The 26,171-nt window shown below is 36.8% G+C and overlaps 3 protein-coding genes across 3 annotated transcripts in view; 1 reads left to right on the top strand and 2 right to left on the bottom strand.

The window, feature by feature from the left end:
* The window catches only part of SamDC (S-adenosylmethionine decarboxylase), a 52,302-nt gene extending 47,429 nt beyond the window's left edge, over positions 1-4,873 (bottom strand). Inside the window, exons 1-2 of the mRNA XM_028185005.2 lie at positions 4,534-4,873; positions 3,974-4,060 (exon numbers count right to left, since the gene is read on the bottom strand). Coding sequence (XP_028040806.1) covers positions 3,974-4,060; positions 4,534-4,655 — 209 coding nt within the window. The 5' untranslated portion in view covers positions 4,656-4,873. The remainder of the gene's footprint in view (positions 1-3,973; positions 4,061-4,533) is intronic.
* Positions 4,874-7,528: 2,655 nt separating this feature from the next.
* Positions 7,529-9,845, bottom strand: LOC114251548 (uncharacterized). Its single transcript, XM_028185861.2, has 2 exons — positions 9,462-9,845; positions 7,529-8,493 (listed from the first exon to the last, which is right to left on the bottom strand). The coding sequence occupies exons 1-2, from the start codon at positions 9,714-9,716 to the stop codon at positions 8,215-8,217; spliced, it is 534 nt and encodes a 177-aa protein (XP_028041662.2). The 5' UTR covers positions 9,717-9,845; the 3' UTR covers positions 7,529-8,214.
* Positions 9,846-10,408: 563 nt separating this feature from the next.
* LOC114252034 (activating signal cointegrator 1 complex subunit 2) lies at positions 10,409-24,569 on the top strand. Its single transcript, XM_028186512.2, has 13 exons — positions 10,409-10,656; positions 10,740-10,817; positions 11,386-11,537; positions 12,687-12,867; positions 13,053-13,250; positions 13,582-13,832; positions 14,340-14,519; positions 15,547-15,687; positions 16,790-17,094; positions 17,428-17,665; positions 18,714-18,807; positions 21,889-22,037; positions 24,384-24,569. The coding sequence occupies exons 1-13, from the start codon at positions 10,630-10,632 to the stop codon at positions 24,538-24,540; spliced, it is 2,151 nt and encodes a 716-aa protein (XP_028042313.2). The 5' UTR covers positions 10,409-10,629; the 3' UTR covers positions 24,541-24,569.
* The last annotated feature ends 1,602 nt before the right edge of the window (positions 24,570-26,171 follow it).

Here is a 26,171-nt window from a genome sequence, read left to right as displayed (position 1 = left end):
ATCGACAATATATTTGCCATACAACGTAATTGTATACGTTAACAAACATATTTGCAAAAGTAAAGTATGTAATCTACAGTTCACGCGAACACGTCACATACTTTGAAATAAACTATCGAGCCATAAATCATTCCGTATCACGGCGGGGTGCATGCCGCTAGCAACAGCAAAGAGTAGTCAATGCGAAAATTAAACGCTGCAATTCTATTGTTAAATAAATTGTATTGAAAAATTAATATTCAATAAGACTTTTTGATTGAGTAATTCAATATTTAGAACAGAATCGCAATAGGAAATAGGGGACATCTAAAGACCGAACATAAAGACCAGACAAAAACCAAAAAATATATACCTACTCTGAAAAAAGTGCGTGATAGCGACAGAGAAGGTCCGTGTCTCCGAATAGTTTAAAAATTAAAGAGAGTCACGCGTACACGACTCGCCTTAAATAAAAAAGCCAATTCTTCGAAACCTCATGATTTCTTGAAGATGCCTATGTATGCGTGAATTTTATTCACTTTTTTTGCCTACTTATGCTAGGAGCCTCGAAGGGTTATACAAGCTTCACGTAACGTGTAGGCGAGCTCACGGGGCTCAGCCTGGCCAATATGCTAACAAAGCCCTAGCAAACGCAGTGCTTCGCTGAATCTACTACCGCATCAGAATCGCGACCCACTGAGAAGAACCGGTGAGAAACTCTGTTGGCTATTTATTCCCTTAATTGCTTTATACAGATGTGCCTGAATAAAATTAACAAGGTTACCACACTTTTGCCACTTGCCTACACGGAATTTTAAATGAACCTATTCACAACAAAGAACTTGTTACAATTTTTTTATGGATTTTTGGAAGACCATAAGCAACATAAGTAAGTAGCACTATAACCACACTTTCTTATTCATTAGATACCACGTCCACCAAGAGCATCTCGAATCATTTGACAAAGGTTTATCCATAACATTGTCTTCAATCGTGACCACCGCGCGATGTATCGCGAACAAAATACAAAAGTTGTGGGGGAAAAGAAGTACGCCCGAAATGCGAACTGTGAAAATTGTAACAATTACAAAAACCGTTAGATGAAGGACGATTGGGCCAACCAGATTAGTGTAGGTAAATAGCGGAGTTAAAGTAATCTTAAGACCTTAATAGGTCTAAGAGCAATTATCTCAGTGGTTCTTTCTACTGAGAACCTCGTGCTTTTGTCATTAACATATATATTTGCGAGATAAAGTAAACACAATTCATAAAATAATTATGGCTTCTACAAACATACACCGAACTCAATGAAGCAATTTTGACAATCGAACCTCTAATCAGAAACCATAAATGTTTTATATTTATACAGTGTGTGATATAGCCTAAAGTAGTTTAAATATTTTCCCCCAAATTTATTTTGAAAATTACCTCAGAGGTCATATGTGAAAGAAAATGTGTTACGGGAAATTAAATCTATTTTTTTCCTTTCATACTGTTTTTATCGATAAAGCTTTGAGATGTGTGATCGCAATGAAAATATTCACAAATAGGAGGCTGTGGGTAATTAATTTACATTTGCAAATATGCATGTCTTAGGATCGAAACTTTTGAAGCTATGCATTACTCTCGCCAAAAATGATTTTGTTTTTAAAGTATACCCACAATTTTTTTTCGATTTACGTTTGACGCAATTATTCACCGTTTTGAAATAACGTAGAAAATGTATATAGATATTAATTTTGGGGCCCTTATGGTATTTTAAGTCGTCGTGGATAAGACGGCCGGCGCATTCGTGTTGAGCGATGCAGCGGTGTTCGAATCCCGCAGGCGGGTACCAATTTTTCTAATGAAATACGTACTCAACAAATGTTCACGATTGACTTCCACGGTGAAGGAATAACATCGTGTAATAAAAATCGAACCTGCAAAATTATAATTTGCGTAATTACTGGTGGTAGGACCTCTTGGGTCCGCGCGGGTAGGTACCACCACCCTGCCTATTTCTGCCGTGAAGCAGTAATGCCTTTCGGTTTGAAGGGCGGGGTAGCCGTTGTAACTATACTGAGACCTTAGACCTGATATCTCAAAGTGAGTGGCGCATTTACGTCGTAGATGTCTATGGGCTCCAGTAACCACTTAACACCGGGTGGGCTGTGAGCTCGTCCACCTATCTAAGCAATAAAAAAAAAAGGTAAAGACGGCATTTTTCAAAGTTCCTAAGAGCGGCGAATTCCGACCCTGGATAAAAGGACTAAGTTCACAGTAATCAGTTCAATTTTATGATCTCAAGTTAACACTGTCGAACGGATTGTTCAAATTAATAATACAGTAGTAATTAGCCTGTGTGTTTGTTCTTTTATTAAAAAAAAAACGATTTGATTTAGTTGTCATTACTGTCAAAGAATAATTTATATCTCAATAGGCAAAGACAAATAGACCTTTTACTCGTCTGTATTTTTTTTCAATCGATTTTCTTTCTTTTTATTTCTTCTATAACGACAAGATTTAGATTTATTATTATAATCTATAAATAAAATGGAATCTATCGGTTTTTTCCTACCTTAATAAGAAAATTTTAAAGTAACAAAACCAAAGAGAACATGTCGCTATTAGTGCATAAAAGAAATCTAAATCTTGAAGCATCAGTGATTATGGTTGAATTTCGAACACAGCACGGACACTAATACCAATTATTCAATCACCACGAATGACTTTTTAAGTATTCGTAACCTTGAAATATTAACATTGATTAATCAAGATTATTTTCAGCTTTCGTTATGGATGGATACGAATTATTTATACGTACAATGAGTTGACTGCTTAGAACAACAGTAGCTGGTGGTAGGGTATATCAAGGGCTGGGTATGTGTAACTATCCCTATTTCTGCCGCAGAGCAAACACCTTGAGATATAAGTCCTAAGGTTTCAGTATAGTTACAGCGTCTGTCCCACCCTTTAAACCGAAACGCATTATTGCTTCACGGCAGAAATAGGCAGGGTGGTGGTACCTACCCGTGCGGACTCCCAAGAGGTCCTACCACCAGTGATTACGCAAATTATAATTTTGCGGGTTTGATTTTTATTACACGACCACGACGATCGTTATTCCTTCACCGTGAAAGTCAAAGTCAGTCGTGAACATTTGTCATCGCTAGATACGAACGCACCGGACGTCTTATCCTTTAGGCCACGACGACTTCAACGAAATCATTATACAAGTGACACTTCAACGTCGTATTTTAATTTAGGCAGCATCCACATTTCGATATACCCGAGCTCCAGTATCCTTAATAGTAATCTCAATTGCTCATAAAAAGAAGAAAAAAGTAATTAAAAAAATCTGTCTTCGGATTAATTTCCTGATAGCTTATCTTTATAATCATAATTGATGTGGTTGAATACAGTTCGTATCCGTTTATCGCGATAATACCCGACCGTGACCTGTCGATCGGGCAGAACGCAAACTTTACGTAACGATTGTTGTAACGGTCAGCTGACGTTATAGAGTTGAATGATTTTGAAAATAAGTAAACAACTTATTATTCGATTAACTTAGAAAGTGTTATTAAGTAATTTTACAATGGTTTTCCATTTTAAGCTTCCGACGCTGATAACGTCAGAACAAGAAGCAAAGGGATAATACGAATCAGGTTGACGAATTTCGTTTTATCTGTGGCATGCGACACAGACCTGGAATCTAAAGTTTAGAAATATTCTGGGCGTGCCTTCAATAGTTGGTCAATTGTTTTTGGTTAAGTTTATGTAATTAGAGCAAATTCTTTAGATTACAACTTGATCTTGCAGTTCAGACTGTTTTCTCGCTTTTTTTTAAATACCTAATGGAAGTAGCTGATTGGAAAATTTAGCATTTTTTCATTGCTTACGAACGTAACTTCAAGTCTTCGATGTTTTGTTCGTTCAATTGTTTTTTTTACAGGTACAAAGGTAATCGTTGTTGTTTTTTTTTGTAAGTTTATTTTTAAATTGCACTTACCTAAGTACGTAAGCGTCGACTTGCTCACTCTGCGTAAAAGAGATGATCTCGCAACGAACTATCTTCAACACATTCTCCCATTGTTGGCTGAAAAAATTAAAAACATTAAACTTACTCTGCCCGCACTAAAAAATAACTTGCATACCTACTTATTGATTATTAAACGAAATTTTCTTTTCTAAAGCATTCGATTTGAGCAGCCTTTTTGAAAATGGCGCGGATTTTTGTGGGTTGGTCTTAAATATGGTCTCAGACCAACCATTACTCGCCGACGATGCCCGCCATCGACCACAGATGAAAATAGTTAAAACAGCTGATTCTAGGTCCAGAATATTCCATCACTTCTTACCACATTATACTGATAAGAATTTTATAATAGTTTGTGCATTTAGTTGGCATGGAATTTTTACAGGATAAACAATATCGCGAATATATCATGATTTTCATTCATGTCGGTTTATTTTTATTGTGTTGAGTTAAATTGCCGGTAACCTAAAAGGTGCGTACTGTGACGAGAATGTATCTTAAACATTATTGACTATTAAATTAGGATTACTTACCGAGTTATTTTCCTCAGATCCGCATTTTTGGCCGGCGTAAACCATATTTCGATCAATTTTTCTACCCCTTCGAAAAATTGATCATTACTTTCACTATTTGATATTATCTCCGTTTCAGCCATTGCGACGTTATTATTTTGATTTTTTATGTTACCCTTTTATTAATATTTTTTCCACTTGTAGCTCGAACGACAACCTCCACGCAGAGAAGTCGGAAGTTAACTGAATGAAATAATTATTGGCAAAATTCGGACGAAAAGAGTAATGTAGGTAGCTATCACCATCCCTTTCCAGCAGAGCGAGCGAGCCGGCGCACGTTACGTTCGGAAACACTGACTGAGAAACGATACAACTACATTTGTCTATTTATTTAAATTTTGAACATGAATTGGTGTATTGCCAATTAAAGATTTAATTTAATTTAATTAACCATACATTATATTAGTTTTTCGCTTACTTGAATTTTTAAGGGGACATGATTATTTTCTCTATCAATAAAGAATATGAGTCGACTATTATCAAAGCCGGCAATGTGACTTTTGGACAATTATTGGTAAATCAGAAAAACGAATTATTGACTTTGTATTCCATTGGCAGTCACAAAACTCTTCTGAACGACATCTTAGATAAATTAGATAAATAACAGGTTAAGTATTAACCTTTATTTAATGCAGGTTTTGAACCGTATTCTTTGAAGGAGACGATTATATTAAAATCAATCTGTATTGACATATCAATAGCATTTTTTTGTCCAAATGCACAGATTGCCACCTTTGATAATAGACGACTCATATAATATAGGAAGTCAGATTTTTTAAATATCGGCAATTAAACTAAGTTTTGCAAGATTAAAAGTAAAAACTGTGGGAAACTGAACATTTCAAGTCAGGTAGAGCTACTGCAATCGCCATGCTTGGCATGCATCATATTGTCTTTGCTGGATAATACTCCGAGAACGTCGTCCAAATTTTCGAACAGCGACCACTCACGCGCAGCGTGAATAGGATTTGCACAACGTGAACCGAGGACATGATTTCCTTAGACGCAGCCATGTCCCTGTGCTTAATGCGAGTTTCTAACATTTTCGATAGCGTAAAAGTTAAATCGAATTTGTATGCAGTTGGAACAGCGCCCATAAACATAGGTAAAATATAATATAATAGGTCATTGTGGCAAGTCGTAGGGCTAATGATGATGACCATTTTATTAAATGTTAATATGACAGTTCCGCGGACCACACCGATTAAAAGTTTGCAAGAATTATTTTCCGGAATTATTCTGATCAGACAAGTATCATGATAAATTTTAATATTAATAAACTGCCAGTTGATTGGTTGGTACTCTTGGTGGACATTTTACAAGATAAAGAGATACAAATAATTAAATGTAAAGAATATTGTTAATAGTTTATTATTTGCTGTTACAAGTCGCACTTCACTCTTTACTCGAGTAGTAGCTGAATGTCATACAGTTCATACACCGGGTTCACCAATATGGCCAAACCGGCTAATTAAGTGTCAGTTTACCATAAACTTGGACTACCTAATAATATATTTTAGAATTTTACAGTCTTTTCACACGGTCTTAAATGTCGCTTTCGCTTTTTTTTGACACACAACGTTTTGTAATTTACCGTTACGATTCAAGTGACACCTGTCACTTGTTCTTAAAAACTCAATCTACAATGATTGAGAGTACATAATAATATCTACCTACACAAAAAAGCCGTAGGAAAAGCAGGAAATCGTAGTTACTGTAAATCGCTGATCAGCTAGAATCTTCTAAATACTCCAGGAACTTCATAATTATAACTCGTTTCCTCATCTTGAAGTAATCTACTATTAGTACTAATAATAAATTACATAAATATTAAGACTAAGTGTATTAACTAGTTATATTATTTCAGTTAGGTATATTGGATTGTGGAACGAGTAGACTAAAATCACGGCATTATGGTAAAACAAGCTAAAATTGTGAATACGGTGATGAAACGGTAACGTGTTGAAGCGGCTAACATTGCTAACACTGTTTTAAATAAATAAAAAAGGGTGCGGGTACTTATCTACGCGCGTAGGAAGTTATACTTTATTTTTATTAAAGATATTTCTTTTTTTTTTTTTTATCAATTTGAAAAAAAGTCGATTAAACAACATCCTCAAACACGCATATTGGACATCCCTTTTGTTGACATCGTATAAATTCGGTAATTCTCGGTACGGTTCGAACCGGTCACCGTTCTCGTCGAACCCGTCGCTTGCGACGAAGGGCTCGACGAGTAAATTAACTCTCAGACACAGCCCACTGAGTTTCTCGCCGGATCTTCTCAGTGGGTCGCGTTTCCGATCCGGTGGTAGATTCTGCGAAGCACGGCTCTTGCTAGGGTTCGTGTTAGCATCGTCGTCAGGTTTGAGCCCCGTGAGCTCACCTACTAGCCACGGCTACGCTGAAATAGCCTCTCAAGGCTATCAGCTTAGGTAGGAAAAAAAAAAACGGTTCGGAAAGTTCACCTGCGGCTATATTCAGACTCGCCAAGTTACGTCGGTCGTATTGTAATGAGCGATTTAGTGGGCAACTTCATTTCTGTTAATTTTGTGTCACGGTGCGCGCGCATCATAAAATTTCACTCATCAATTTTTAATAACGTGCCTAAAGAAGTATAACTTCAAAAAATAATCGAAGTTGTGTTTATTTATGGTATTGTGGCACCAATTAATTCTTGATTTATAGGGAGACTTATCAAAGTTAGCAACCCAGCACGATGAAGCTAAATCTAATAATAACATTTGAACAATCGACACAGTGTTCTTTACATTATCACTTAGTTACAAATGTTATCAGCTAAATTGTAGTATGTGATAACCTCTGTTTGAATGACTGCTCGCTCCTACACATAAAATTATAACGATTATGGTTTTTGTGTAGCCTGTATGTACATAATTTTTCTTAAAGCTAACAGTATTAATGTCATGTTGATCATAGAAGAAGAAAAAACCAATAAGTTTTAATGTTAATTATATTTAAAATTTCATTTTTCATATCTCTGTGAATTCAATACCAGTAACAATAAGAATGATTAATAAATAATGTTATACTTGATAAATTTACTAACTACAGTGTATTGATCCCTACCAGAAGTTCCTGAAAGTGAACCCAATATAAATTGTGACTGTCTATAACTTTTTAATGCTGTTGGCACCCCATGTCAAATGGTCAAAAACAAACACATGCTTGGGAATATCGGTCTCATCTTCAATATGAAGTTTTTCAAAATATGAATTTTCAAAAATTACAAATGGTCATTGTTTTATTTTATGGTCAGACAAATATTTGTCAGAAAGCCCATACTCTGCCCCGAGAAGATAAGGAATGTCTGTGCCTGTCCAGTTTGGGCCACTGGATTCGGGCCTAGAGGATATTCAATGTTTTAGTGTGGTCACGACAGAAATATGAGGGTTGCTGTCATAGGTTTTAGAGTCCCACCACCTATCTGACATTGGTAATAATAATAGGGTGGTATTTACAGTTTCAGATTTGGGAAGTCTTTTTGTATTATGTATATATTTTTCATTTGCTGTTAAATACAGGTGATAACAGATAGCCCACATATTGGTGTGATCCTAATGGCAGCAACATCAGAAGTGTTCAAGACTTGTTTATGCACAACAATAATTTCATTAAATATCATAAATTTTCATATTTATTAACTAATTTATGTAACTGTCCCATTTCAACTTTTTTCACAGGTTTAAACTTGTGCCTAATTGTTTGTATCTGTGGCGGACTATCATCCTCCTTGTTGTTTTCATAAAAGTCTTCAATATCTGGTTCTAAATCCCGTTTTGTAGATATTGTAGCTGGTGGCCTCTTGTCGTTTTTTCTTGTTTCTATGTCATTAGAATTCAATTCTATGAGGTTCCGGTATATTTTCTCATTGAAATGGAAATTTAGTTTCTTTGTTAACTAGAACAGACAGGTACCATCAAAAGATTTTAAAAATTTTAAAACAAAAAGAAAAAAGAAATTAATTATTCTATGAAATACACACACAAAGTAAAATAGGCACAAGATTAAAATTTTTTAATCATATTACAAATTTTATAAAAGAAAGTCTATATTTATGTTTTATTTACAATTAATAATTAAATTAAATTATATTAATTAGTTAATTTAAATTATATTAATTATATAACAATTAAGACTTATTTGAAATTTACTCTAAATTATATTTGGCTTAAATTCCTAGGGCAAATTAGCACCCAGCTCACCTACTAGCCACGGCTACGCTGAAATAGCCTCTCAAGGCTATCAGCTTAGGTAGGAAAAAAAAAAAAAACGGTTCGGAAAGTTCACCTGCGGCTATATTCAGACTCGCCAAGTTACGTCGGTCGTATTGTAATGAGTAAATTATATTAATTATATAACAATTAAGACTTATTTGAAATTTACTCTAAATTATATTTGGCTTAAATTCCTAGGGCAAATTAGCACCCAGCACACAGCAAACTAATATTGTAGGCCAAATAAAGCTACAACATATAGTTCCAAACAAAACTTGTAAACTAAAGTCAGAAGATTCTTGCAATCTATTCATTGGCTACAAAAGCTATTTTACAGTCAGTACAAAGAAGAACTTTAAATATTCAATACGCGAAAGCATCGCATATCTGTAAAACAATTTCAATGAGCGATTGATGCAATCTATATAGGAACCACATTTATCTATTAGTGTTGCGCATATATTATTTTTATGTCTATATAGTATTAGAATACTATGTGTACTAATATAGAAATTAATGATTGTATTCAGAAGAACATGTTAATTTTGCACCAAGATTGCTTTTGGCAAATAAAACAATTGATGAACAAAATCCATTAGGACCATTGCCGGCACCTATAGAGCAAAATAAACACCTTATCTTCTAACTTACCGTAGCATTAACATCCTTTTTATTGGAATTCGAAACCAGAACTTTCGATGCTACAGCTTTTTTTGCATTCGTTAAATAGTTTGCAAACAATTCACTAGAACAGAGAGTCGGTTTACTCAGTTCTGTATCATGTAAATTCATACCGGTAATTTTGGATGTACTAGCGACTCCATGTGCGACGTGTTTCTTCTGTTCAATTTTGTGTTCACAATTTCTTACTAGTGTTTTCTTTACTTTCACATCATTTCTTTTCATATTTAACCAAATTTATATCTTTTGTTTACTAATTTCAAAACTGGCGTTACAGTTTACAGTAGTAGTTTTGTTTTTCTAATTGGAAAGGCAAAGGTATCATGCCATACAGCCTAATTTTTATAATATATTTTTTTATACCTATTTATATATTTTTTTTTATATTTATATAAAAAAATATATTATGTAAAATTATGTCATATTTTTATATAAAAATTATATTATTATATATTTTTTTATATAAAAAATTATATTATGAAATGAAATAAAATAATATGAATTGAGATGATGATATAAGATGAAATAAAATCTCAGTAAAATGGTGGTCATTTACTGAGACTTTTTAGTGAACTTTTTGGAAGATACATGGTGCTACGTCCATTAGTTTTGTTTCATTTTTCCACATTTGTGCACTTTGAGAGATACTAGAGAGTTAATAAAGTGCCGTTATTTTAAATAAAATAAAACAATTTACACAATTTAGCTTCTCGCGTTCTCGCCAAAAGATCCCTGGTTTTGACTGCTACGATTTTGTTTATATAATTATTTTATTATCATTTAATAGCTTTAGTTAATAACCAAATCTTCAATTATTCCTTTCGCTCCATTTCATTGTTCATAAAACAGGAATAATAAAGGTTGTATGGTTTGACATTGTCGCCTTTCCGATTAGAAAAATGGAACTCCCACTACATATTGTCAAAAGTGTCAAAACCAGCTGGAACGATATTTCCGAACGGAAACCGCATAGATTATACACTTAATATATTTGAGAGGAAACCGTGTTTCGTGTCAATAGCTAGCAATATTGCTTCTAATCAGTAATCATTCAAAATTAAATTTTGTGAAGTAGAAAACATATATTCGCATTAAAAATTAAAAAGTTATCTAATTACATTTTATTTTAGTTAAAATTATGTCAGATAAACACGTCGAATTTCGTGTAAGTAACAATTTCACCGACTTCTAAAATATGTATGTACTTAGTTTAATCAAACACTTCATCCAATTTGAAATTTTTTTTAGAATCCCGACTACTTGCCAATTGAAGCGGTGTTATTAACTGTGACGAACGCCGGCGTTATACAACAAATTAAAGCTTTGGTGAGTTATAAATAACATTATACATAATGTGGTACATAAAAATATTTTTGTAAAATTCTGTTAAACATCGATTATTTTAGTTAATCTATTTCTGTATAATACCAACAAACTTTTTGCTCAACAATTAACAATATAAGCCCTGTTTTTAAATATGTTTGTGACTAGATTGTTAAGCAGTATTATACTACTATTTTATACTATATAATCGTTTTTATTCTTATATATATACTGCTATATATACTATTATTAAGCAGTAGGAATCGGCTGAGCTGTGCTGCTTACGTTGCGTCATAGAGACATAGTCATGGTTTCAGTTGTAACCTAAGAGCAGCAGAGCAACTAAAACTAAAACTGGGGGCGCTAAAAAGATAAACTCGAGCCAAGGTAGTTCCCTTGGCTCGAGTTTAGATCATTACGCTACTGGTACACATATACTTTATAGTATGTGGTTTCGTTTTGATATCATTACTGTGTTTAGTGAATATGTAAGATTTACTGAAATCATGCAAGATTTATGTTTACTATTTTCGACTGATAGACTGGTACCTCAATACAAAATAATTCACAGGATCCATACTGGGTGGATAATAAGACATTGTCTGTTTATGAAAGACCACCATCAGGCAGCAGTATGGTGATTGGTGCTGTGGACACGTGGAAGACCAAGATGGCAGTATACTTAACAGATTTGAAATGGCTACTGAGTTTGGAATACCATAAGTAATTGCTGCATATTGTTAGTTATTTACAGTTTTTTGGTATCATCATAATATGCTAATGAACATATTATTATGGTCTACTTCAGTCTTTCCCAAAGTGGGCGATAACGCCCCCTTGTCGGCGTTGCAAGCCTAAAAGGGGGGAGGAGAGAAAACCGAGAAAAAATTTAGGCCTTGTGTAGAAGCTTGGGAGACGATTTGTAATTTCATCTATGAGGACTCTCAGACACTGACTGAGTTCTCGATTCTCGACTACAACTTGTGAACATCAACTAATATTAATTAAGATATTGCTCAAACTAACTCCGTTCGATATTTCTCTCATATATCCATCCTGTTTTATGAATGAATGATTAATCTCCACAAATACAACTTGCAATAACTAATTTAATTTGAAGTTATAGTGGTTTTTAAGTAAGTGTAAAGAAGGGGGTGCTAAGAAAGAATTTATTCTCAAAGTAGGTAAGAGACAAAATAAGTTTGAGAACCCCTGGTCTGCTTGATGGTGAGCAGTCAGTGCCTCACATATCATAACCACCTCCTTGAAAGATCAAGTTGCATTGCGTAATAAGTATGCATTGCATTTACTGGTGATAGGACTGCTCATGAGTCCGGACGAGTAGGTACCATCACCCTGCTTATTTGGGCCGTAAAGCAGTAATGCCTTTCAGTTTGAAGAGTGGGATAGCCATTGTAACTATAATGAGGCTTTAGAACTTATGTCTCAAGGTGGGTGGCGCATTTACTTTTTAGATGTCTATGGGCTCCAGTAACCACTTAACACCAGGTGGGCTGTGAGGCTGTCTACCCATCGAAGCAATAAAAAAGAATTAAAAAAACCTTTTATAGGCTTTATTCTATATTACTATAGCTAATTATTATTATTATAGTTTAGCTTAATTATTACAGAGATTTTTTTTTTGGAAGGCATTACTTACATAAATACTTTCTAATGTATAATTACCAACAAAATTCGCACTTGCCTCAGAATCGAACTATTATTTAGTTTAACCATATTGAAAGTTTGTGAATGATGTACTCCTATGCAGAGTGAACAGGAAACTCTTATTTCATTCTATGTCATCTCATTACTTTTTTGTTTTTCTATTTCATACTCCTAGTTAATTCCAGTGTATGATCTCAATTTCAGGTTCTGGAGTACAGTTCTCTATCACCCGACATGTATGGATACCCTCGTGTCGTTTTTACAAGAAGCCACCCCTCCATATTTACCCCCACATGAGAGTAAAGAGATACAGAATTTATATGAGGAGATTAGAAGATTTGTACTTATAGTTTTTAGTAGACTTGTCACGAATAAAGAGAGCAAAGTAAGTAATTGAGGGCCCCACTAGGCAGGTCGGTATCAACATGTATGGGTCTGCAATCTTCCCTATGGTTTGTGGTCAGATTCAGTCAGGCAAATCAATTATGTTAAGAGATGCAACAATAACAATTTGAATATTCAAATATGCCCAATTTGTACAAGAAATTAACATAAACTATCCGATTTCAGTCTTGCTGGATGTCAAAAGAATATATGGGTGACGTACTGTACAATAATTTCATATTCACGATACCGATAATATGGGACATATGTTTGACATATGGTGTGGACAACACAAGGCACGTGTCACGAGTGTTGGACAGTCTCTTCACATTGCAGCCGAGGTATGAGACAGATGCTGTGGCTGCTGTGGCCTTCGTTCATGAGGTAAATAGGCACTGATGCATAGCAGTTTAGCTCTTTAGTATCAGAAGATATTGGTACGTTCCTCAAACTCCTCAAGATACATCTTCTATTTAACTTAATCTGTATTTTCTATATTCTTGAACTTCTTTTTTTTCATTGTGTACACTAGTAAACTAGCTATCACGGTCTTTTGGTGTTAAGTGGTTATAGGAGCTCATAGACATCACTGTCATGTTGCCATTAGCCATTAGTCACATCTTGAGATATGCATTAAGTCTCCATTATATAGCAGTAGCTTCAGGACGGCATCAGCAACATTAGCCACTGCAAATCCTTTCAATTGACATTGCAGGCTTTTAAATTTATTATTCTACAAGTCAACAAAGATTATGACAGTGATGAGCCACCGAACTTGCCTGAGACCTTCAAAGGGTTCAGCGAGATAAGGCGGCCTACAAACAGTAAGACAAAGGAAAAACTCACTTTTGAAGTGCTCAAAGATTTAATAATACATTTGTTGGACACCGCATTGACTCTGAGGATATTTATACAAGTATACCCTAAGGGAGTTAATATATTTAGGAAGACTAATTTTGTTTTAAGGTAAGTTGATAATGATGAAACAGTTAAATAGCATTTTCTCGTGCTTTTGTCAGACACTGATGATCTTTTGTGATACTAATAAAAAATACTTAGAATATTTAGGCTATTTTTGAGTATTTTTATATATTAGAAGAAAAAAGAAAATTTTATACATAATATGAAATATGTGGGGTTCGCTCAAAGTAAAATAACACAGCCTTTTTGTAGAGTCACAAAATATATTATTTTAGCACACGTTGTAGTTGTTCACTTTCTAATGCTCGATCGCCATCTTGACCATCTCTCCTCCGTCCCTTTCTTCCCCATACATTCATCCCTTTCACTCTGAATGTTACGTTTCCCACATAATATGAATATCTTGAGGTGTCAGTTGTTATGATCGCAAAAATGTTTTATTTAGACCACATTCGTACATTCTCAGAAGCTCATCATATGCTCACATGATTTTGATTATTTAATTATTTGAATCAATTCGATATAAAAGTTCTGAAATCAAAATGTTTTCAGTATAGTTCAACTTTACGAATACGGTGTACCGCAGCTTTACGAGAAGCTGGAGGAGGTGGGGGATCAGACCAGCGTCGCCTTTACCGAAGTAGAGTCGTACCTCGACACGGCTAGAGCTGAACTCATCGATGTATTTAGAGAGATATTGGCGGTTTATAAAAACGCTATATTTAGTGAAGAGTGAGTATTCGAATAAAACTCTTCATTCCCTTTTTTTTAATACGCTTTTATTAGCTTCAGACGTACGTATTTTTGTAACGGAATCTTCGAATATGATTTTGACCCCCTTTCAAAACGTCGGATTAACTCGAAATTTGGTATACTTATTAGGAACCGATGACAATACAATAATAAATAAATGAATTAAAAAAATTACATTCATCTAAAAATAGAAAAATAAATAATCGTTTAAAAAAACTAACAAAATACGCTTTTATAGAAAATCCAACTAAAAAATAGAAAAGAAATTTTAATAAATTTGAATTTAAAATAGTGTAAGAAAAAATGATTTTATTGTAAAAAAAAGCGTGGGGTGCTTTTCAGGATATAGGATTTAAATTATAGGCAAGCTTATGACGCACTTGGTTTAAGTGTGGAGGACCATTATAGCCTAATGTGACTGTCGCCACCAAACTTGGAATTTTTATTTATTACCCTTGTAGGCAGACAAGCATACGGCCCACCGGATGATGAGTGGTTACCGTCGCCCATGGACGGGACGCCCATGCCAGGGGCAGAGCCAAGCCGCTGCCTACCAAATGGGAATATGGGATCTCAGGTCACATCTAAGGCTTGTGGAGTGCTGTGGTGTGACTGTGACCTGCAAGTGCCCACTGATGAAGCGGCTGTGTCGGTGGGTTAAATCACGGACGGTGACAGGTCGAGGGATAAAGAGGGTAGTGTTGAACGGGTGGGTTGGTGGTGAACGAAAAATAAAAAATAAATTCCAAAATAAACTGATTTATCTATAATAATATATAAAACTACAGTGGTTTTTACGGATGTTCCGTTATAACTACTGAACCATGCATCCGATTGACTTGAAACTTGGTATCAATGTAGAAAATACATGTACTTAATGGATAGGCTAATGTTTATATGAGTGTTGGACTCCCTAATAATAATGACAATAAATAATAATGTTAATTTTAAATGCTCAGCGAAGCGGGCGAGTACGGCTAGTATAGTATAAATTCTGTCTCCATAGAGGTAGTAAAGAGAGCCACGTGGAAGATTACCTGGCGGTGATGATGGAAGGTCTCTCCGAAAGGCTTCTCATCAAAGACTACCACAGCTGTTACCCGGTGCACGAGGACCTGGACTTACTGAGGCAGGCGTGTCCTGAAATGTATCCTTTAACAGATTTTATCTTTGCAGTCTGAATATCCTTTTGTAATTTTAAACTCGAAGGAACGGAAACTCGACACTAAAAAGAGACAAAAATATGCGTGACATGATGGAGCGTCAATCGCGTGTGAGTCGCACACGTCTATATTAATATTATAAAGATAAAGAGTTTGTTTGTTTGAACGCGCTAATCTCAGGAACTACTGGACCGATTTGAAAATTTCTTTCAGTGTTAGGTAGCTCATTTATCGAGGAAGGCTATAGGCTATAACATCACGGTAAGACCAGTACAAGTGGAGCACCAACAAAGAATGTTTCAAAATAGGGGTTTAAATAGCTCCTTAACATTCTATAATTCAAAAATATTTTCACTTTCTACGTAAATGAAGTGGGGATAAAATTTAGCGTTATGCCAAAGTATACTATTCCACGCGGACGGAGTCGCGGGCAAAATCTAGTATACGTATATGAAATAACCAATAAATGAACTCTGAATGAAGTCTGTACTTACATATTTAGAAACTTACTTTAGCCAATTCATGGTCTTTACCGATAAAAACAAGTTCAATCACGGGAGAAATAAAAAAAATTAACAAAGCTAGAATTAATGAAAGTGAAAGCCGAACTAAACTAAACAAAACTAAACTAAGCTAAACTAAACTAAACTAAACTGAACTGAATTCAATTAAATTCAATGTATCCATAAATTAATAGCATAAAATATGTATTGTTTTTTTTTTTTTATTTTTTTTTTTTTTTTATTCAACATAAATGAAAGTACGTACTTGTTGAACGTCAAAAAAAACTACCGCCAATTCACAAGAACTAGCCTCCGTCCTGAGAAGAATTGGCAAGAAACTCAGCAGGCATGTCTTTTTTTTTTTACATATGAAATTATTATTTATTTATTTTTTAATATTAGATTATTTTTTTAAATATGAATTTTTTACAATGAGTAATATAACGTAACAATTACTACAATATTGAAATGCCTGGAGCGAGCAACTCATTCCCACTTTGTGCAATCTTCTAGATAATCATATAACATAACGTTTCGATTCTATCGTTTCTATTGTTTACATTTTTCTTAACGAAAACAACAGAGACACAGTGAAAACGGACTTTATATTGCAAGCTGTCTACTCGAGCCTGGACGAGCCGGCGCCGGAGCCCGCCCCGCCCCCCGCCCCCCACACCGCAGCCCCCCACATCGGCACCCCCCACCCCGCCCCCTCGGACAACGAGATCCCGGACACCGTCAAGGAGCAGTCGCTGATCAGCGAGGTCCGGGACATCCTGCCGCACCTCGGGGACGGCTTCATACTGAAGTGCTTGCAACATTACGGCTTCAATTCCGAACGGGTGATAAACAGCGTGTTGGAAGATAATCTGGCGGAACCCTTGAGAGGTAATTGTCGATATCCATACATGCCATTAACATCCTAGTAAACAAAACGAAACAAACTAGTATCCAAGTTTCTTTGTTTATAATTGACTAGCGACCCGCCCTCGCTTCGCTTCGGAAACATGAAATTTTATTATTGATTATTTACGACATCACATTAGAAACCTCAAAAATTATTACTCCACTATTTAATGGGTGTTATTATACATATAAACCTTCCTCTTCAATCACTCTATCTATTAAAAAAAAAACGCATCAAAATCCGTTGCGTAGTTTTAAAGATTTAAGCATACATATGGATATAGGGACAGTAAATTGGTGGATTTAACTTTCCAGCACTAGACCGGAGCCTGCCGATAATACCGGAGGACCCGGTCGACAGGCGCTACCTGGAGACCGGCATCCAACGGCTGAACGTGTTTGACGGAGACGAGTTCGACCTCATGTCCCGGGACGACGTGGTCACGGCCCGGATGCACGTCGGCAAGCGGAGGTCCAAGTACAAGGACCTCACGCAGATGCTCGACGACAAGACGGAGCTCCGGGGGCTCGCGGACATCTACGCCAAGTACAGGTGAGCGTCAACTGCTTTGCTTTTGAAGTTATACTTCTTTAGGCGCGTTATGAAAAATTGATGAGAGTGAAATTTTACGATGCGCGCGCACCGTGACACAAAATTAACAGAATGAAGTTGCCCACTAAATCGCTCATTACAATACGACCGACGTAACTTGGCGAGCCTGAATATAGCCGCAGGTGAACTGTCGCGCATGTACACTCGTAAAAAAAAGTGTTATTAGCTTTCATTTTTTAATAATATAAATGACAAAATTATTATTTAATATAATTCATACTAAATATTATTAAATTATTAACGTTAAATATTTATTATTAACTATTTAATATAAAAAAAAGAAATAAATTATTAAAAATAAAGTATAACTTCTTACACGCGTACATAAGTACGCGCACCCGTTTTTATTCCTACCTAAGCTGATAGCCTTGAGAGGCTATATCAGTGCCGCCTTACCGATTCTAGTAGTAGTTCTAGTATATTCTAGTTTTAGTCTAGGTCTAGTTCTAGTTTGTACTCAGCGACGCTCACGTGCGTTAGTGACGTCAGCGCGTCGCCGCCAGATGGGCAAGGCGCCCGGTGCACGCGCGCTGGAATCTCTCACGAAGGTCCTCTCGATTCTCTTAATGACAATACGTACCCCGCCTATTTCAGCCGTGAAGCAGTAATACGTTTCAGTTTGAAGGGTGGGGCAGCCGTTGTAGATGTCTATGGGCTCCAGTAACCACTTAACACCAGGTGGGCTGTTAACTCGTCCACCCACCTAAGCAATAAAAAAAAAAAACATGATTAATTTCCGCGGTATAGGAATAAAATCTGGTGGAAGGGACGTCTCATGAGTCCGTCCGGGTCGGCACCACCATCCCCTCTATTTTTACCGCGAAGCAGAATAGTTGTACTATATAACTGAGAGTCAGACCGCATGTCTCTAAATGCGCGGTGGCATACACATCGTTGATGTCTATGGACTGCGGTAACGGCATCAGACGGACTGTGAGGTCGTTTAATGAAATAGTCTTAGCGTCATTGTCTGTTTTCCACGGCGCAGCGTGGTGTGCGACGAGGAGGACATGTACTCCGACGAGTACGACGACACGGACGACTGGCAGCCGCCCGCCGCTGGCGACCACCCGCCCTCCGAGGTACCGCCGCCACCACACACCACCACCACTGCACACTACCACCACCACTGCCCACTACCACCACCACAACACACACACACACCATCATCACACACTACCACTACACACCACCACCACACACACCACCACATACATCATCATCATCATCATCAACAGCCCACAGTCGTCCACTGCTGGACATAGGCCTCTACCAATCTACACCACTGAGCCCGGTCTGCTGCTCTCCTCATCCACCTCCTGCCGGCCACCACATACACCGCCACCATAACACACCATACCCACCTCTTAATATCACATGCGATAATAACATAATAGGTTGGGGGAAAAGTCTTTTCGCATTATAGTATGTATGATCTTGTAATAAAATCTCTTTGGCTATACTATTTGTATCTGGCTGGATTTGGTATCATTTAAAGTTTAAATTTTAAAGAAGATAATTCCAAATTCTAATTAGGAAAACGTGTGATTTTTATTTATTTTTCGTATTGTCAAGATGAGTGAATCTAATGAAGAAATTCGATACATTTTAAAATTTTACTACAAAAAAGGTAAAAACGCACCGCAAGCCGCGAAAAAAATTTGCGAAAAAATTACTTTAGTTAAATGTAAATAAAATATATTAAAAAATGTTATGAATTTCCATAAAAAATGCGAAGAAACTTTTTCCCCAACCTATTATTATGATTTTGGGTTCATAATCCAAAATAAGATATTTGACAGATGCCTGAATCTCGCTTACGACATTTTCAAGATGGGCTTACATATACACAAGTTCCTAACAAAAACATTCGGACTGTCGGTCTACCGAACAATATCACCCGCTCGGTGAAAGATCTTTCCTTTGTCGTATACCCTATAAACTGCTGACACTTTGACTTTTGTTTAAACAAGCTTATCTTGAAAATGTCGTAAGCGAGATTCAGGCATGTCGTCTTTTCGCATTAAAAGTGTACAATTTCCAAAAGTATTCGAAAGGACAAACCCGAAATCCATACAAACTTGGGCCTGGCGTTACAGTGCTAGAATTTGGGCATAAGTTACAATACCTAAGAAGGTTTCATGAGCCCAATTTTCAGGTCTCCCAGCAATGGCCAAATTGGTAAAATCAGACAATGTTTACATTTTAGGTTATGTTTATTGTTCGAGATATTTTAATAAAAACGATATTTTTGAGGCTGTTTTCTACTAAAGATGAGTAATTTTTTACGAAACCTGTTGCAGCAACAGGTTGCTTTGAAAATAAAAATGTAACCTGTTACGAGAAATCGCGCATTAGGTTGTTTACGAAAACGAACGAAAGCCAAAAATTAAAAACAACGTAATGCGAAACGCGCTGCGCACGATATGATTTTTTAAGGTATTTTATGATCTGGTAACTAAGACCTTTAGGTCAGTCTTATTTTAATTTTAATGAAAACTTTTTTATATGAAAAACTATATTTATATGATAACTTTTTTATATAAAATATAAATAATTACGTGCTCCCATATTATCTCATCACATTTCATTTCATTTTATTTCATGCCTTTTATATTTTTATTTTTTATTGCTTAGATGGGTGGACGAGCTCACAGCCCACCTGATGTTAAGTGGTTACTGGAGTCCATAGACATCTACGACGTAAATGCGCCACCCACCTTGAGATATAAGTTCTAAGGTCTCAGTATAGTTACAACGGCTGCCCCGCCCTTCAAACCGAAACGCATTACTGCTTTACAGCAGAAATAGGCGGGCGGGAGGCGCGGACTCACAAGAGATTCTACCACCAGTAAAATTATTAATGTAACTACACCATAGAAAAACTCAAAGTACCAAATCGACTTTTTCATGTTATATTTAAGATTGCCAGTTGAAAATATTTTGAATTGCCGCAGTTGCCGACATGATTTCGTGTCATAACTAAATGGCACAGTTATTTATTTCTTTTAATGATTTTTGTTAGTAGATTTTGGTGCTTTACGTTACGTTATTCAATGAGATTAAGTTTATAGTCTGGCCAGCGAATCATGGCACAACTAGATAGCGGCAATCCAAAATATCTTCAGTTGGCAACATTAAAGATAACATAACACGAATGCTATAAGGTCTTGTACCATTGGCCGTAAAGAAATTAAAAAAAAAATACTTAACACGATTTAATACATTTGTGTTTTTCTATGGCTTATTCACATTAATATAAAAATTCAAAACTATCCTTTCATGCTATATTAAATGTTGTCAGTTGTAGATATTTTGAATTGTCGCCATTGTAAGTAGTTGTGTCACGATTCGATGGCCATACTCTATTTACATTGATTAAAATACCTATAAAAACAGTCATTTATCCTAAAGCAAAAGAGTATTAATTATTTTTTACACTCGATTTCCACTAAATCGATCCTATTTTATGGATGCTCTAATTCTAATCCGCACGTTTGTGGAGCTAGTTACGTATATTGAAATAAGTGTTGCAGATGTTTACAAAGATTGTTTAAAACAAAAAATTGAATTCAACTTATTTTCTATACTTGGCCATTGCCAATGAAGCTAAGATTTCAACAGGTTAATTAAGCAAAATAGACGAATTTTTTGGTACATATCCCATTCGTGTAACGCTTAGGCCCAGAATGGGGTTTCTCCTTTGGTTAATATGCGGAATCATTTGGTATCACCAGTATTTTTCTAATAAATACTATCGAAAGAGCGTAGTTTAGTTATAATTTTTTTTAGTTTACCTATGTTTTACTATTAACAAAATTAATACATAATTTTTTATCTTACTTTAAAAGACCGATAATGTAACCGGTAAAAAGAAACGTTGCAAAGATGATTACTATTAAAAATATCGTCAGGTTTGAGCCCCGTGAGCTCACCTACTAGTTCAGGTTACGCTGATATAACCTCTCAAGGCTCTCAATTTAGGTAGGAATTTTTTTTACCACATGTGAAACCTTTAAAACACTCTCCTGTAAAATTAGTAAGTTTTGAGATTATACAGTTTTAATGCGAGAAGACGATATGTCCTTGTGTTCTGTGAGGGCTGCTGTCACAGTTTCGAATAGTAATGTAAATGTAATATTCTAAAATTTACTTCCTACCAGGAATCGGAAGAGGAGCCCGAGCCGGAGGAGGAGAAACCTTCGAGCAGCAGGAACAGGATGGACTTCTGCGTGAACCCCGAGGAACTGCGGGCGAGGCGAGAGGCCAGCTTCCAGGCCAGGAGGGGCAGAGGGTACAGACCTCCTGCAAAGTAAATAGATGTTGTCATTCTTCACTACATACCTAGTCAGGTCATAAGTATTGTCACACAGTAAAAACTTTTCTTTTAGAATGCTGGCCACAAAAAAGTTTATTGAATTCGAATTTCGAATTGTTCATGAAAATAAAAATGTATACTTTTAGAATTTTACTCATTTTTAAATATGGAGTTGGACGCTTAAAGAAGACCGTGTTGCAGTTATTGCGTTGCATCGTTGCGGTTACGCGCCAATTCAAATTTTTAACATGCTGAAAAATTTGAATATAACCAAAAGATTCGTTTATCGTACCATCAAACGATACAATGAAGACTCTAGTGTAGATGACAGGTCAAGAAGTGGTCGCCCTCGGTCTGTTAGGACTCCAGCAGTGATAAAAGCTGTGAAGGCGCGAATTCAAAGAAATCCCAAACGTAAGCAGAAACTGTTGGCCCTTCAGATGGGGTTAAGCAGAACCACGGTGAAAAGGGTGTTAAATGAAGACTTAGGGCTTCGGGCATATCGAAGAAAAACAGGACATCGTTTGAATGCTCGTCTAATGGACCTGAGACTGAAGAGATGCCGCGCTTTGTTGAAGCGGTACGCGGGAAAAAAATATCGGGAAATTCTTTTTTCGGATGAAAAAGTTTTTTACCGTAGAAGAGAGCTACAACAAACAAAATGATAAGGTGTACGCACACATTAGTGAAGAAGCGAGCAACCGTATTCCGCGTGTCCAACGAGGTCATTTTCCATCCTCGCTCATGGTATGGTTGGGAGTTTCGTATTGGGGCTTAACAGAGGTACATTTTTGTAAGAAAGGTGTAAAAACGAATGCAGTTCTGTATCAAAATATAGTCCTGACGAACCTTGTGGAACCTGTTTCTCATACCATGTTCAATAACAGGCACTAGGTATTCCAACAAGATTCGGCGCCAGCTCATAGAGCGAAGAGCACACAAGACTGGCTGGCGGCGCGTGAAATCGACTTCATCCGGCACGAAGACTGGCCCTCCTCCAGTCCAGATTTGAATCCGTTAGATTACAAGATATGGCAACACTTGGAGGAAAAGGCGTGCTCAAAGCTTCATCCCAATTTGGAGTCACTCAAGACATCCTTGATTAAGGCAGCCGCCGATATTGACATGGACCTCGTTCGTGCTGCGATAGCCGACTGGCCGCGCAGATTGAAGGCCTGTATTCAAAATCACGGAGGTCATTTTGAATAAACTTTAATGTCATAAGAATCTATGTTTTGTTAAGTTCATTTTGGTATATGAATGGTTACATAATGAATAAACTTGTTTCAATTATTTTACATTAAACATGTGACAGAATTTATGACCTGACTAGGTAGTATAAAACAAAGTCGCTTTCTCTGTCCTTATGTATGCTTAAATCTTTAAAACTACGCAACGGATTTTGACCCGGTTTTTTTAATAGATAGAGTGATTGAAGAGGAAGGTTTATATGTATAATATCATCCATTAAATAGTGGAGAAATCAATAATAAATTACAGTTTCCGAAGCGAAGCGAGGGCGGGTCGCTAGTTTGTAAATTATATCATATGGCTTGGTCACGAGGTCTCACTCTACCATGAACAGCAATCTTAACTTTTTTTTTGCTGAGATGGGTGAACAAGTTCACAGCCGACCTAGTGTGTTAAGTGGTTACTGGAGCCCATAGACATCAACAACGTAAATGCGCCACTCACCTTGAGATATAAGTTCTAAGGTCTCCAGTATAGTTACAACGGCTACCCCACTCTTCAAACCGAAACGCATTACTGCTTCATGGCAGAAATAGGTTGGGTGGTGATACCTACCCGCGCGGACTCACAAGAGGTTCTACCACCAGTAGATACCACCTTACATGACGACGGAATGTCGTACTTGCGTGGAAGAGCTGACCTGTGCCTGTATATATACCAGATAATCGCATAATTGTTTTTTAATTTTTAATACTTTGTTGGTGCGACTTAATAAATAAATAAATAAATAAATAAGATTAAGTTATTGTTGACTTCAGGATATTAATTTTTAATTCTGTTAAAAGAAAAGAAAAAAATTACAGCCTTTTTTTACACTAATGACGTGTTAAAAAAAAGAGAGAGGGGAGGGAGAGATAGAGAGAGAGGGAGAGGTAGAGAGAGAGAGAGAGAGAGAGAGGAAGAGATGGAGAGATAGAGAGAGAGTATTTTTTATTGTACACCAAAAACATAAATAAACAATGCGATACATTTTAATGTATGCAATGTATTTATACAAATAAAGTACAATTGGCGGTCTGTCAAGAGCTGATATTTAAAAAAAAAATGATAATTTTACAACGTATCTCAATTGTTCCATCTGCCATCCAGGAATGTGGACGTCGTGGGGAAGGCTAAGGGTCAAGGTCAAGAAAAGAACGTTCTAGTTAACAGGGAGAGGAAGGAGAAGAACAAGTCCTCCCGCGGCAACCACAGCAGGAGGCAGGGGGCGCAGTGGAAGCGCACCCAAGGACTTGTGCCGTCGTAAAACAATAAACGAGTCTTTTAATGACGTCATCAGTTATTTAACCTTCCCGAATATACGCCCCCCAACCACACCCTCCCTCCCGATTTTGTGCACGCGATATCGAAATGTTGCCAACATTGTAGATGTTTTCTTGTTGTAGATTGGTTCTTCGGTAACTACTTAACAACAGGTGAGCCGTGAGTTCGTCTACCCATGTGAACAATAAAAAAATGTACCAACATGCGTGAAAACGTTCAAATACATTAATAGAAAACATTATATGCGAAGTCATCATACGTAATTTTGTAAAATAATATGTAATGAAATATATTACAATAATAGGTAGTGGTTAAAATACTATTTTTATAACTGCTTATAGTGCGCGCGGAATTAGTTGGTGACGCCTTAGGTAGCGACAGGGGTGAGGGGGGCGGGTCGCCTACTGCTCGTAACGCACATGAGATTAGACACTCAACAAATGTTCACGATTGATTTCCACAGTGAAGGAATAACATCGTGTAATAAAAATTCAACCCGCAAAATTATGATTTGCGTAATTACTGGTGGTCGGACCTCTTGTGAGTCCGCGCAGGTAGGTACCTCCACCCCGCCTATTTCTGCCGTGAAGCAGTAATGCGTTTCGGTTTGAAGGGTGGGGCAGCCGTTGTAACTCTATTTGAGAGCTTAGAACTTATATCTCAAGGTGGGTGGCGCATTTACGTCGTAGATGTCTATGGGTTCCAGTAACCACTTAACATCAGGTGGGCTGTGAGCTCGTCCACCCATCTAGGCAATAAAAAAAAAGATGACTAAATAAATAAAAAACTGTTTTATTGCTGTATAGGCAGACGAGCATACGGCCCACCTGATGGTGAGTGGTTACCGACGCCCATGGACTTCAGCAATCCCAGGGGCATAGCCAAGCCGCTGCATACCGTTAAGTACTCTCCGCAAGCCTCGTTTGAAGAAGGACATGTCATAGCGCTCGGGAAAAACCGTGGTGGGGAGCTCATTCCATAGCCGGATGGTACGTGGCAAAAAGATATCTCTGGAAACTCACTGCGGACGAACGTAGTGGTTCCATGTAGTATGGATGAACTCTACTCCGATGGCGGCCTGTGCGATGGTAAAAACGAAACAATGGTATCATCTCGAACAGTGCCTCGGAGCACTCCCCATGGAACATACGGTACGGAATACAGAGGGAACCAAAGTCCCTCCGCAGACCCAGAGGTTCTAGGCGATCCGTAAGATGAAATTATTCTGACATATTTTAATGATATATGAAATTATTTAATTAGTATTATAAACTTATATGAAATTACTCTGACATAATATCCTCTGAATCATTTGATTCTGAACTCTCTGAGCTTGATTCAGAATCATCTTGTAAGCTTATAATGATTTCTTTTTTTTTTTTTTTTTTATGATTGAAACTTTACTGGTGGCCCGAAGGCCTTTCCAGTTTCACCAGGACAGGTGGGCGAGCAAAGGCTCAGCCAAGAGGGGTGGGATTTGCTAACAACTGCCCGAGCGCCTCCGAAGGAGACCTAACAACTCAAGAGCAATTGTTTCGCGAATGAATCTACTACCGGATCGGAATCGCGACCCGCTGAGAAGATCCGGCGAGAAACTCAGCGGGCTGATGCACG

The sequence above is a fragment of the Bombyx mandarina genome, chromosome 03, assembly GCF_030267445.1.
Source record: "Bombyx mandarina strain Sakado chromosome 03, ASM3026744v2".
NCBI classification, from domain to species: domain Eukaryota; kingdom Metazoa; phylum Arthropoda; class Insecta; order Lepidoptera; family Bombycidae; genus Bombyx; species Bombyx mandarina.
The sequence above is the reverse complement of the archived record's forward strand: the minus strand, read 5'-3'. Positions and strand labels throughout refer to the sequence as shown.

Excerpts from the sequence above, each read along its gene's own strand:
- LOC114252034 (XM_028186512.2), top strand. The coding sequence starts at position 10,630 with ATGTCAGATAAACACGTCGAATTTCGT. Across the intron at positions 12,868-13,052 it reads TCACGAATAAAGAGAGCAAA|TCTTGCTGGATGTCAAAAGA; the intron begins GTAAGTAATTGA and ends ATCCGATTTCAG. Across the intron at positions 13,833-14,339 it reads AAGACTAATTTTGTTTTAAG|TATAGTTCAACTTTACGAAT; the intron begins GTAAGTTGATAA and ends AAATGTTTTCAG.
- LOC114251548 (XM_028185861.2), bottom strand. The coding sequence starts at position 9,716 with ATGAAAAGAAATGATGTGAAAGTAAAGAAAACACTAGTAAGAAATTGT. Across the intron at positions 8,494-9,461 it reads AAAAGGATGTTAATGCTACG|TTAACAAAGAAACTAAATTT; the intron begins GTAAGTTAGAAG and ends TGTCTGTTCTAG.